Consider the following 13,729-nt stretch of genomic DNA (forward strand, 5'->3'; position numbering starts at 1 on the left):
TCCTTATACAATAGATATTTATAATTTCCAGGCTCTCTTGGGGAAGGGAGGCCCAAAGAGCAAACAATAAGGCAACATTGCCATCACACAATTCAGTCAGGAGAGATCAACTGGGGCGTGAAGAAAGAGAAAAAATAGTTCTGCCGCTGGGCAATCAGTCCATTTTGAGGTTCACATAGATATAACGGATGAATTTTAGGGAAGAAAAAAAGGAGATTGTGCCCAGCATGAGGAAGAAGACGTAACCAGTAAGTAAGGAGTAGCCAAAGAATTCTACTGTCTGTACTGCTCCTGACATGTTGGAGCGCCGGGCATAGTAGAAAACTGAATAGAGGAAGATGAAGAGGCCAGTGGAACCAACACTCAGTACAGAGCGCCACCACCAGCGGTAATCCTCTCCAGACAACTGGAAGTAGGTGAGTGCAATAGAGATGCAAGCTCCCACACTCAGCAGGATGGCAAAAACAAAGAAGAGGATGCCATACAAAGTGTACTGCTCTCGACCCCAGACTGTGGCAAAGATGTAGTACAGCTCCACAGAGATGGCACTGTGAAGAGAAAACACAATACACAGCGTTAAAGGACTGTACTCTGTGTCAGCAGCATGGAGAACCAAAATCTAGTCCACAACCTTCCACATGACTGGGTCTTGGGTCCCTGTGGAAAGTGAGACCATCCTTCTCTCTACCCCAGATTTCCTGGCCTCAGTGGGGGTTCTTTTGCCTATGGTTTACCTACCCTCATTTCAAGAACATCTTGATTGATCGTTTCAAAGTAGGGATCTTGTCTGTTTTATTTGCTACTGTATTATCTACCTGGCAAAAAGGTATTCAACAAGTTGAATGAATAATCATATGGGCTTTAAGCCCCGTATGATGCCACTAGAATACGAAAGAACCCAGGTCCTGCAAGCTAATGTGGGGGCATACAGACATTTTATTATTTTGGGTAGAAGAGCTTACAAGTTAGATACTTATAATACTGAACCAACAAGCTTAGGCCTGCTAAGGGACAGGAGAATTACTTAATGAGCTTTTTAGTGGTGTAGCAGAACCAGGGGTGATCAATGCGTTATGATACTGGGTGAGTAGGACAAAGGAAGGATACCTGAAAGGCAGGAAGCCTCCAACCGTCATGTGGATGAGAGTTGACTTGTACCAGGGCTGGGGTGGGATCTCCCGGGCAATGTTCTTGGTACGACAAGGTGCATCGAATGGGCTGGAGTTGTTCTTCCCGAAGATGCCTCCAATGACAGTGAGAGGAAAGCCTACCAGCAGCCAGACTGTGAGAAGCAGCAGGATGGTGGTGGCTGGCAGAGCCTGTGTTGAACCATTGGCCCAGTGCACTGAGTTCACCACACTCCACGTCAGGAAGAAAGGCACTGCAGGGATGGGTTCCCAAAGGGAAGATCAGCAACTAGGAGCCATAACCCTGAGGTACCCACTCAGACTGGTCCTAAAGAAGAGGACTAAAGCAGCTGCCACTCTGAGGGCCCACCCACATTCTTGGATAACCATACAGAATTGATTGCTTTCATCTTCACTTTTTGTTTTTGGCCAGTCCTGGGGCTTGAACTCAGATCAGAATCTGGGCTCTGTCCCTGAGCCTCTCTCTGTGCTCAAGGCTAGTGCTCTACCACTTGAGCAACAGCACTTCTGGCTTTTTCTGTTTACATGGTGGCTTTATGCTTGCTAGGCAAACACTCTACCACTAAGATACATTTCCAGCCTCACTTTTTTTTGTGTGTGCTAGTCTTGGGATTTGAACTCAGGGACTAGGTGCTGTCCCTGAACTTTTTTTTTTTTCTCAAGGCTAACAATCTACCATGTCAGCCATGGCTATACTTTTGACTTTTTGATGGGTAATTAGAAATAAGAGTCTTTTTTTTTTTTTTTTTTGCCAGTCCTGGGCTTGAACTCAGGGCCTGAGCACTGTCCTTGGACTTTCTCAAGGCTAGAGCTCTACCACTTGAACCTCAGCACCACTTCCGGCTTTTTTTTTTTCTATGTATGTGGTACCAAGGAATGGAACCCGGGTCTTCCTGCATGCTAGGCAAGCACTTTAACCACTAAGCCAAACTCCCGGCCCCAGAAATAAGAGTCATGGATTTTCCTGCCCAGGCTGGCTTTGATCTGCAATCCTCAGATCTCAGCCTCCTGAGTATCAAGAATTGTAAGTGTGAGCTACTGGTTGGTGCCTGGCTTCACCTTTTATGCCCCAGAGTTCCTTTTTTTTTTTTTTTTTTCTCGTTGTGGGCTTGAACTCTGGGCCGGGGCATTGTCCCTGAGCTCTTCAGCTCAAGGCTACTACCCCTTGAGCCACAGGTCACTTCCAGTTTTCCAGTGGTTAACTGGAGATAAGACTTAGCTTAGCTAGGCAAGGTGGCTCCTGTCCTAATCCTAGCTACTCAGGAGGCTGAGATCTGAGAGTCCAGGTTCAAAGCTATTCCTGGCACAAAAGACCATAAGACTCTTATCTCCAGTTAATCACTAGAAAATGGGAAGTGGGGCTGTGGCTCCAGGGGTAGGGTGGTAGCCTTGAGCTGAAAAGCTCAGGGATGGTCAAGGCCCAGAGTTCAAGCCCCATGACCCACAAAAAATAAATACATAAATAAAATAAAATAAAAATAAAGAGTCTCACGGACTTTAGTGGCCAAGCTGGTTTTGAACTGCAATCCTCAGATCTCAGCCTCCTGAGTAGCTAGGGTTACAGACATAGCCACCGCCTGTCTCCCAGAGTTCTTTATTCCTTATTTTGCTGATACCCTCTTCCTCTACCCAGTGTTGTCATAGGCAATTGCTTCATCATGATCTATAAGTGCCAGAAATATTCTTGTCTGCCCGGTCATGGCATGGGTAATTGCTAGCATTGAGACCCTACTTTCAGAAAGCCAGATTTTAAATATGGGATGTATTAGTCAAGCATATAAAACTAGTAACATGAATGGTTCAGACAACTGCTATTGAAAGGACAATCTGGTTTGAAAGCCTGGAGTAAGCCTATGTCCCAGATAAGTGAGGGACTATCAAAATATGAATTTAAGAGTGTGCTCTAAATTGAAATATTCTCATCTAAAGCCTGTTATTGGGGCTTGAACTCTGTGCTTTGTAATCTTCCTTAGTTTTTTTTTTTTTTTTGGCCAGTCCTGGGGCTTGAACTGAGGGCCTAAGTACTGTCCCTGGACTTTTTCAAGGCTAGATCTCTACCACTTAAGCCACAGTGCCACTTCTGGCTTTTTCTATGTATGTGGTACTAAGGAATTGAAACCAGGTCTTGGTGCATGTGAGGCAAGTACTCTACCACTAGGCCAAACTCCCAGCCCCTGGTAAGGATATTTTTGTCCCTCTAGTACTAGAGTTTCAGCTCACATTTTAACTTTTTTGGTGTGTGTGCCAATTCTGAGGCTTGATCTTAGGGTTTGGGCACTGTCCTTGAGTTTTCTCAAGGCTAGCGCTCTACCATTTGAGCCACAGCACCACTTCTGGCTTCTGCTGTTTATATAGTACTGAGACATCAAACCTAGGGCTTCACACATACTAGGCAAGCACTCTACCACTAGGCCAAACTCCCAGCCCCCAACTTAACTTTTAATTGTTCAAAAAGGCAAACCAGGTGCCTGTGGCTCATTTTCATAGTCTTAGCTTCTCAGGAGGCTGAGATCTGAGGATCACAGTTTAAAGCCTGCCTTGGCAGGAAAGTTCATGAGACTCTGATCTCTAGTTAACCACCTAAGTAGAGCTATGTGTAGCTGGGAATGTGGCTTAGTGGTACAGTGCTTGCCTAACATGCATGAAGCCCTGCGTTCAATTCCTCATTACTACATAAACAGAAAAGGCCAGGAGTAGCTCTGTGACTCAAGTGGTAGAGTGCTAGCCTTGAGCAAAAGAAGGTCAGGTACAGTGTGTAGGCCCTGAGTTCAAGCTCCAAGATTGGCCAAAAAAAAAAGATTGAGGTTGGAAAGTCATAAGTATAAGGCTAGCCTGAGCTACATAGCAAGATGCTGTCTCAACAAAAGAAAAAGCCAGGCACTGGTGGCTCACGCCTGTGTTCCTAGCTTCTCAGGAGGCTGAGATCTGAGGATGGAGGTTTAAAGCCTGCCCAGGCAAGAAAGTCCATAAGACTCTCATCTCCAATTCTCTAATTAACCACCAGAAAATTGAGAAGTGGCACTGTAGCTCAAAGTGGTAGAGTGCTAGCCTTGAGCAAAAGAGCATAGGGACAGCACTCAAGCCCTGAGTTCAAGCCACACAACAGACAAAAAAATAAGTATTTAAAAAAAAATTCTTTTTCCTCTCTTCTTTCTCCTCTTCCTTCCATCTCCCCCTTACAATCTCATTCTGACTATAAATTCCTCAGTGTGTTCTTAAGTTCCAGCAGACCCACCAGAGAAGGAAAAGTCCTCACCAGAGAAGAGACTGGTAGTGAGAATGATATTCCACACCCAACGCTCGCCTCCAATCTGCCGGTAGAAGTGGCTAGACACATAGCCAGAGATGCAGCAGGTCAAGGCATACAACAGGATGGCTGCTGAGTTAATGGCTCCATGACGATGGACATTGAACATGCCTAACAGGGCCATGACAATGATTCCTACAGGATGGTAGTAGAAAACCATATTAGATCTTACCTATCGTCACAATTTCAGAGGAATCACGCTCCTCCCAGATCCAATGCCTCTAGCGACATAATCTTCCCTACTTCTGTTGTCTAGAAAACTCCCACACACCCTCTCTAGAGTCACCCCCTCCCTCAGATTGAATAGAAGATCCTCAAAACTTTTCTTACAATCTACATACTCTTGGAGAGAAATCTCTAATTAACCCTTATCATCTCACCAGTGCCAAGGGCCAGGAACTGGGCACCCACACCCAGCACAGCACAGAGCAAACCACGGTATGGAGGAAAGCGGAAGACATCTGTATGGATGATTTTCCAGCCATTGTCACCCTGATCAAAGTCATCGCTAGATCCTCCAGAGGTCTCCTCATCTAGGTTGTACCGAGCCAGGTCATTCCGAAGCACGCGCATTAGAATGACAGCCACAAACCCCACCAGTAAAAATACAAGCACCATGGAATTGATGATGGACAACCAGTGAATTTCTAGTGTTCGGGGAAAGAAGCCACCATCATCGCCCCGGCGCCTGTCACTCCGCCGCTCCACTGAAGTCTCAGACCATCGCACGCTGTAAGTGTAGGTAAGGCCTAGGAGCTCATCAGATCTTAACCCATCCAAGCTGTGGGGTTTCACATCCCGCACAGAAACATTGGCAAATATAATTCGATCTCCATGGAATTCTAGATGGAAGTCCAAATGAGTCCAAAGTCCTATCTTGTGGCTGTGTGGCAGGAAGCCACTTTCTTCCATATAGCCCACAAAACCACGAATTGGCAAGTCATCTACCACAAATTCAAAGTAATACAGTTCTTCAATGGCCTGGCGCAGCTGTTCTACCTATAAAGAGAAAAGTCAGGAGTCAATCACACTCCTAGGCATATGGTTACAATAGCGTCTCACCTCCTGTGCTAGTAATACTTTGTGGGGAGGATACTGACCTGCATATTTGGAGCATGTAGTATCCCTGGCCATTGGACAGCCATATTATCCCCCAGTTATGACAGTCAAAAACATCTCCAGGTACTTCCAAATATTCTTTGGGGGACAAAAGCCTTCTGCTAAGAACCACTGGGTTAAGTTTTAGTATGTTGGGGTTACCCTCAAAACAAGCAAATATGACTTTGAAAGGGTTAAGTTCTAGAAAAGAAGAGTAGCAGGTTAAAAAAAAAAAAAAAGGCCGTGAGTTTGTGGGAATTTGGCCTAGTGGTAGAGTGCTTGCCTAGTATGCATGAAGCCCTGGTTTTGATTTCTCAGTACCACAAAAACAGCAAAAGCCAGAAGTGAAGTTGTGGCTCCAGTGGTATAACGCTAGCCTTGAGAAAGCCTAAGGACAGTGTTCAGGCCAAGAGTTCAAGCCCTGGGACTGGCAAAAAAAAATAAAGACTGGATTAAAGAATAGTGCCATGAGGGCCAGGAGTTTGGCCTAGTGGTTAAAGTGCTTGCCTAGCATGCACGAGGACCCGGGTTCAATTCCTTGGTACCACATATATAGAAAAAGCTGGAAGTGGTGCTGAGGCTTAAGTGGTAGAGCTCTAGCCTTGAGAAAGTCCAAGGACAGTGCTCAGGCCCTGAGCTCAAGCCCAGGACTGGCCAAAAAAAAAAAAAAAAAGAATAGTGCCATGAATGAAGCCAGTGAAATCTGGTGTAGCCTAGCTCAGATTGTAAAACTCTTAAAGAAAAAAAAAAGAAGAATAGTGCCACGATTTGATAGACAAAAACCATGACACTTGGCTAGGAACTTGTGGCTTATGGCTGTAATCCTAGCTACTCATGAGGGCGAGATCACAGGATTGTAGTTCAAAGCCAGCTTGAGTAGGGAAGTTTGTAAGACTCTGATTTCTAATTAATCACTCAAAAGCTGGAAGTGAAGTTGTCACTAGTCTTGAGCAAAATTGCTCAGGACAGCGTCCAAGTTCAAGGCCTAGGACTGGCACCAAAAACCAACAATAAACACCCCAAAACAAAAACCCCCAAACAACAAAAAAAACAAGGAAGATCAGATGGAGCTGAGAAAGAGCCAAGAGTTAGATATGGAAGGAAAGAAAAGAGAACTAGGCAAGAGTGAGTGATAGGACCTAACTGCTGACAGAGAAACTTGGAACAAGAAGCCCTAGGTTCTAATGGGTAATATTAGAATTATGCAATTCATTAGCCATGCTTTCTTGAAAAAGTCACTCCAGAACAAGTATGTCAGTGTACAGAGTGATTATGTCAAAAGAGATTCCAAAAGTTATTTTGAACCATAAACACAAGGCGCTATTAGTGCCTGGGAGGGAGGAACAGGAGAGAACCAAGGCGGAGGGGCTGACCTGTGCAGAACTGAGCTGCATGTGGCATAGAATTCTCTTCTCCACATTCTCCCGAAATCGGATCTCATACAAAGACTCGGCCATGCGGTCCCCATCCAGCACTTCACCCAGGCTAAGGCTTTTGTGCCGTATCTTCTCAGGGCAGCAGACTGGAAGCTGATAGTAGTGGTACGTTTCCTGAGGGTTATGGTAAGGTCCCACTTTGTTGACATACAGAATGACAGGGTCGCCGGCCTTGTAGCGTGTCACACCTTCCACCCCTGGCTCGTGGTGTGTGCCCAGCAGCAGTATCAGGACTGGCAAACACTGGCAGCTCCAACTTCTAGGTGGCCCTAGGACTGTCATCCTTAAGGCAGTGGAATCTGGGAGAACCCTGCAGTTACAGAAACTGGGGGTCAACTCATGACGTCCTAGGGTTGCTCTCTGGGATGGACGCCCACTGGTTCCACCTCTTCCCTCTGGACTCCCGACCCCCACCGCACATGGCGTCTCAGAGAACCCTCAAACCAGGTTCCACCTCGAGACCCCTCCCACAAGACCCCCGCCGCCGGGGCTTCCACAGCGCGCTAGCCTGTTTCCATGGCAACGCGGCGTAACCTCGCCACTCCAGTCCCTTCCCGCCACAGCGCCGGGGTCCTCACCACGCGGGAGGGGCTGGCTAAGGCGGCGCCAGCGGCCCCGTTGCTGCCCTTGGGCTCCTGCTGGGGTCTCCCCCCGCCCAGAGCGGCGCGGGAGCGGCGGGGCTGGAGAGGACCTGACGGCCGACTTCCGAGGGGTTGTCCGTCGCCCCGCCTGATCGCAACGGTTGTGACCACCGCAGACCGGGTACCGCATTCGACTTGGCTAGGTGCTCTCCCCTGGGCTTTCTCCAGCATGACATCCGCCCCAGCTCCGGAGGCTCGGCCAAAGCCCGGTTCTCCCGTCCTCGGTAGAGGGGTCCTCCCGGCGAGCCGGAGACAGCCCGGGCCACGTCGGCCTTACCACTTCCGCCCTCACAGGAGGGGACCTCACGCTGGCGGAAGGCTCCTTCGGTGCTGGGGCTCTCCGGCTTCGTGGCAGGTAGCGTCCGCGGAGGTGTTCGTCCCGGCCCGGCCGCGACGTCCTTTCCGGATGGGAGTCGTCTTTGAGTCTCCAGAGGGATTGGGGCGTGGGAGTGGAATCTGAGAGTCCCGTCCTCCACGCGCGCCTGTGGCCGCCGGTGACCCGCGCGGGCGGCGGCGGCCGCGGCTGGCGGGCCCCGGGAGCTGGCGGCGGCGGAGCGGGGGGAAGGCGCCGCTGGTTGCGGAGGCGATCCTGGAGAGGCGGTTCGTAACGCTAGCCCGAGAGGGCTGGACCTCTTGACGCGTCGCCCCCACGCCAGCTAGGCCCGGATGCCACCTAGTAAAAGTGTCGTCCAAGCGGAGATGGGAGACACGCTGAAACCGCTCTGTGGGGCTGGCGTTTGTCGGTTGTGTGACTTGAACTCTGGCCTGGGCGCTGCTCCTGATGAGCGCTTCAGCTCAAGGCTATCGCCCTACCCTTCGGGCCACTGCGACACTTCTGGCTTTTTCTGTGTATATGACATCAAGGAATTGAACCCAGGGCTTCATGATGCTAGGCAAGCACCCTACCATTAGGCCACGCTCCCAGCCATTTTTATTTTTCCTTTTTTTTTTTTTTTGGATAGTTTGAAATCTTGAATTTGTTGGGCAAGCACTCTGTCGGTGAACCATGCGTGACAGCTTGCTATTTTTTCAGATCATCATTGTGAGATAGGCCCCATTTCCTACTCCGAGCAGCCTAGATATTCATCTGTTTTATGCTTACGTTATTGCTGGAATAACAGGAAACCGCTACGGCCTCCAGCTCCTGTCTGTGGAGATGGACTGTCTTGGGCTTTACTGCCTGGTCTTGCCTGGAACGTTGATCCTTCCTGCGGTGCAGATGAGAACAGGTGTGCTTCCCCAAGGCCCCCTATGGATTAAGAAGGGGTGTCTTGGGAACGTTCCTGCTAGGGCTGGCAACACCTGTGGTATCTCAGTCTCATTCAAGTAGTTAGGATTACAGGGGTGAGTCTTGTCAGTTCTTTTACTATGGGATTTGAGCAGCTTGGCATTAAATGTTAAGCAGCTGAAATACGTGTGTGTGTGTATTAAATGTTAAGCAGCTGAAATACGTGTGTGTGTGTGTGTGTGTGTGTGTGTCTTGATGCTGTGCCTGAGCTGTTTTGCTCAGGCTAGCACACACTACTCTTGAACCACAGCTACTTCCTACTTTTTGCTGGTTAACTGGAGATAAGAGCACAGTAGATTTTCCTGCCCTGGCTGGCCTAAGATCTCAGATCTGAGATTCTAAGATCTCAGCCTGAGTATTACAACTACAGATGCGAGCCACTGGCAATCCGCTTGATGAGTTATTTTCTGTTGTTTTATTATAATGTACAAGAGCTTACAAGTTAGATAATGAGTACATTTCCTTTCATACAGTACTACTATTCCCTCTTTCCCAATCTTTTCCTCCTGGCTCCACCTAAATTGTATAAATCACTTTCAAATCAGTGTCTAGTGAGCTCCACCCTTTTTCTCTGGAGTTCTGTGCCCTTTCCCCACCCTCCCAAAGATATATACTTTAATATACCATGCGTAAAGATGAATCATCAAAAAATTAAAATAAAAAATCATTGTTTCAATGTTTGCATTCATTTTGATATAGTTTATGTAAATATGACGAGGCACATAGATATTGTATCTTTGTGTTCTCCTAAGAGTATTCTCTCTTCATCTGTGTGTAAGCTATATGGGTTGTTTTTTTAGAGTGTGCGTGTGCGTGTCTGTCGTGGGGCTTGAACTCTGGGCCTGGGCGTTGTCCCTGAACTCTTCAGCTCAAGGCTATGGTTCTACCACTTGGCCTAGTCGTAGAGTGCTTGCTTAACATGCATGAGGACCCAGGTTCGATTCCTTGGTACCTCACACATAGAAAAGCTGGAAGCGGTGCTGGGGCTCAAGTGGTAGAGCTCTAGCCTTGAGAAAGACTGAGGACAGTGCTCAGGCCCTGAGCTCAAGCTCCAGTTTTGATGCACAAGGACATTGGACTGTAAATATGAAGAATATAGTGAAGACAAACTGGGCACTGGTGGCTCACAGCTATAATCCTAGCTACGAGAGAGACTGAAATCTGAGGACTTGAGTACGAAACCAGCAGGAAAATCTATGAGATTCTTATCTCCAGTTAACCATTAGAAAACCAGAAGTGGAGCTGTGGCTCTAGTGCTAGAGTGTTAGCTTTCAGTAAAAAAAGAAAATGTGAAGAGAGGTTGACATAAAACTTGTCAAACTCATCCTAATTTCCTTAGGTATTTTCACTTTCTGCATTCAGATTGAAATACTGGCTGTGGTGTTCTCTCATATCTGTAAGCTTCATGATTCTTCCTGCCTCGTCTGCCTAGTCTATCATTCCTTATTTCTCAGCCAGAAGAACTCCTTTAAACAGTGCAATTAACTCCTCTGTCCTTTGCTTTTCTTCCCAGGTTTGTTCATAGCACTTTATCTCACTGTATTATTTTACTTATGTGTTTCTTTTGGTGACTAACAAGTCTGTATATGCCCATTTTTGAATCTTCAGGACCCAGCAATGTTTTTTGTATACATTATACATATACTTAGACATTCCTTGAATGAATTTTAAATCCAAAGAACCTGTGACCACAATTTTCTGCCTTCTCACCTTGTCATTTCTCCAAAACTTGTTCTCCCATTCCACTGAGACCTCCACCCCACCCCTTTTTGTTTCTAGCTTGTCTTTTTTTTTTTTTTTTTTAATTTTTTGCCAGTCGGGGGCTTGGGCTCAGGGCTAGAGCACTGTCCTTTCTCAAGGCTAGCACTCTACCACTTGAGCCTCAGCACCACTTCTGGCTTTTTGCTATGTATGTGGGGTACTGAGGAATCGAACCTAGGTCTTCGTGCATGCTAGGCAAGCACTCTACCACTAGGCCAAACTCCTGGCCCCTCTAGCTTGTCTTCTTAAAAATACTTTTGTTATTAAGGTATTATACAGAGAGGGGTTACAATTTCGTAAGGCATGTAATTAATACATTTCTCTTTTTTTGTGGGGGGGATGACAATATCACTGTATCACTCTTCCTTCGTTTTCCCCTAGTCTCTAGGTTGTCTTCCCAACCCTCCCCCCCCCATTAGGTGTCAGTGGCTCACTCCTGTGATCCCAGCTACTCAGGAGGCTGAGATCTGAGGATCACAGTTTGAAGCCAGCAGGAGCAGGAAAGTCCATCAGACTCTTAGATCCAATTAACTCCCCCCCCCCAAAAAAAAAGCCCTAAGCTGAGCTGTGGCTCCAGTGGTATAATATTAGCTTTGAGCAAAAAAGCTCAAGGACAACACCCAGGCCCTGAGTTCAGGCCCCAGGACCAGCACAAAAACTAAAAAATTTAAAACATTCTGAATTTCTAAAAGATTGTACTGAGGGAGAAGGAGCTACAATTTAACATGTCCATCTAAGTATTGAGTGCTTCCTGTTCAGATCCTTCTTCCATTATTCTCCCATGTTTCTTCCCTGTAGCTAGTTCTATCTATGCAGCTTAGATTCTATATTCTTTCATTTCAGCCAAATTCTTTTTTTTCTTCCCTAGCAATACTGAATTTTGAACTCAGAGCCTTGTGCTTACTAGGCAGTGCTTTACACCTTGAACTGCCCCCTGTATTTTTTTTTGAGGGGGGAGTCATGGGGCTTGAACTTGGTCTGGGTGCTGTCCCAGAGCTCTTCAGCTCAAGGCTACCATCCTTGAGCCTCAGCCCCACCATTTTCTAGTGGTTAATTGGAGATAAGAGTCTCAGGTCCTTTTGTGCCCCGGCTGGCTTTGAACCTTGATCCTCCAGTCTCAGCCTCCAGAGTAGCTAGGATTACAAGCGTGAACCACTGTGCCCTGCCACTCTTTGTTCTTGTTGCTTCACTGCAGCTGTCTAGCAAAACTGTAATAATCAGTATTCAAGTACTTCTAGTCAAGATATCAACAGAATCAACATTATATGCCCATAAGTTATTTTTCCACCTTCATTTGGGCCTGTAATTCTGCTCATTGTGCAGACTAGTTCTGTCTTATCAGTTGGCTTCCTTGCATTGCCTAGTAAGAGATGCAAGCAAGAAAAGCAATTATGGGAAGTGACACTGTGGCTCAAGGGGTAGGGCAGTAGCTCTGAGCTGAAGAGCCCAGGGACACCTCCCAGGCCCAGAGTTCAAGCCCCATGACCCACAAAAGCAAAAAGAAAAGACAAGCAATTACAGACACTATGTTAGGCACTGTAATCAAACTGGGAGTTTCCAGGAGAAAAATATATCTCAGGTTGAACACTCAGTAAAACTTCCTTAAAAGACCTTAACAGGGGCCGGGAGTTTGGCCTAGTGGTTAAAGTGCTTGCCTAGCATGCATGAAGACCCGAGTTCGATTCCTCAGTACCACATATATAGAAAAGCCGGAAGTGGTGCTGAGGCTCAAGTGGTAGAGCTCTAGCCTTGAGAAAGTCCAAGGACAGTGCTCAGGCCCTGAGCTCAAGCCCAGGACTGGCAAAAAAAAAAAAAAAAAAGACCTTAACATACATTCTGAAGGGATAGTTTGCTAGGACAGAGATGGACAGATATCAAAAGATAAAATTGGACTCAGTTGTACTGGGAGAACTGAAGATGGAAGATCTCAATTTTCAGACCTTTCTGGTGGGGTGGGGTGGGGTGGGGAGGAAGGGCAGGTGTCAGAGGTAAGTGCCAGCTGAGCAAGCCCAGCAAGAATGAAACCCTGATAGCAGAACAAGTCAGGCATGCTGATTATACCTGTAATCCCAACATTCAGGAGGCAGAGATTTGTTTGAGGCTAGCCTATGAGACATAGTGATAGGGAGAAGCCAGGTGTGCAGGGCACTTAGGGAATTATAAGTAATCAGGGATTTGGGGATTGATTAGTTATAGGAATTAAAGTACAGAGAAGGATCGAGGATGGTATATGGGTGTCTCAAGTATGTCAGAAGAAAATAATTCCATGTTGGATATAGTTTGACATGCCTAATTAAGGAGAATTGTGTAAAACAGGGGAATCAGAAGAAAATAGTTCAATTTGGATGTGGTTTGAGATGCCGAAAGGAAGACATGCCCATTCAGTTAGCAAATGGCTACTGTATCTGGAAGTCCACAAGTGCCCAGTGAGGATGAGATTGAGGGTAGAGGAGTCAGCAGAGACAGAGAGACATGTGAGTGGAAGCACTGGGAATGATCCTCAGGGAGGATGCTAAGTCCCAAGGAAATTAAGGCCTTAGCAAAACCTTCAGGATACGCTTTAGGGATAGACAGAGTGCTTGGGATATGTGGCTCAATGTGAGAGTGCTTACAAGTGTGCAAACCCTGGCACCAGCAACACGTACAGCAGAAAAGGACAAATAAAGAAGATGAAGCTTTGTTTGCCCGTCCTGGGGCTTCAACTTAGAGCCTGGGCATTGTTCTTGGGCTTTCTCAAGGCTAGTGCTTTACCACTTGAGCCACAGTACTACTTCCAGCTTTTTTCTGTGTGTGGTAATGAGGAATTGAACCCAGGTCTTTGTGCATACTAGGCAGGCACTCTACCACTAGGCCCCACTCCTGGCCCCAGAAAACGAAGCCTTAATGGCAGATCAGAAGAACGGATAGGAAGAAAACTAGAAAGGGCCATTGAAAGCAAAAATACGTTTTAAGGTTGAACTGATAGACTATGCCAACACCTTACAATTCTTTGTAGAGAATGTTTCTCATGCTGGATTGTAAGATCTGTAAGTTCTCTACTGGCCTTGTTG

At 46.8% G+C, this 13,729-nt stretch overlaps 1 protein-coding gene across 2 annotated transcripts; it reads right to left on the reverse strand.

The window, feature by feature from the left end:
- Positions 1–101: 101 nt before the first annotated feature.
- Positions 102–7,902, reverse strand: Tm9sf1 (transmembrane 9 superfamily member 1). 2 transcript variants are annotated; one of them, XM_090345287.1, is made up of 6 exons: positions 7,568–7,902; positions 6,927–7,299; positions 4,836–5,454; positions 4,405–4,590; positions 1,108–1,381; positions 102–548 (listed from the first exon to the last, which is right to left on the reverse strand). In XM_090345287.1, the coding sequence occupies exons 2-6, from the start codon at positions 7,269–7,271 to the stop codon at positions 155–157; spliced, it is 1,818 nt and encodes a 605-aa protein (XP_090201413.1). In that variant the 5' UTR covers positions 7,272–7,299; positions 7,568–7,902; the 3' UTR covers positions 102–154. The 2 variants fall into 2 exon arrangements, with proteins under 2 accessions (XP_090201413.1, XP_090201414.1); XM_090345288.1 differs by lacking the exon at positions 7,568–7,902 and having other exon boundaries at positions 6,927–7,426.
- Between the last annotated feature and the right edge of the window lie 5,827 nt (positions 7,903–13,729).

Source organism: Megascapheus bottae, chromosome 14 (genome assembly GCF_031878675.1).
Source record: "Megascapheus bottae isolate mThoBot1 chromosome 14, mThoBot2.hap1, whole genome shotgun sequence".
Taxonomy (NCBI): Eukaryota; Metazoa; Chordata; class Mammalia; order Rodentia; family Geomyidae; genus Megascapheus; species Megascapheus bottae.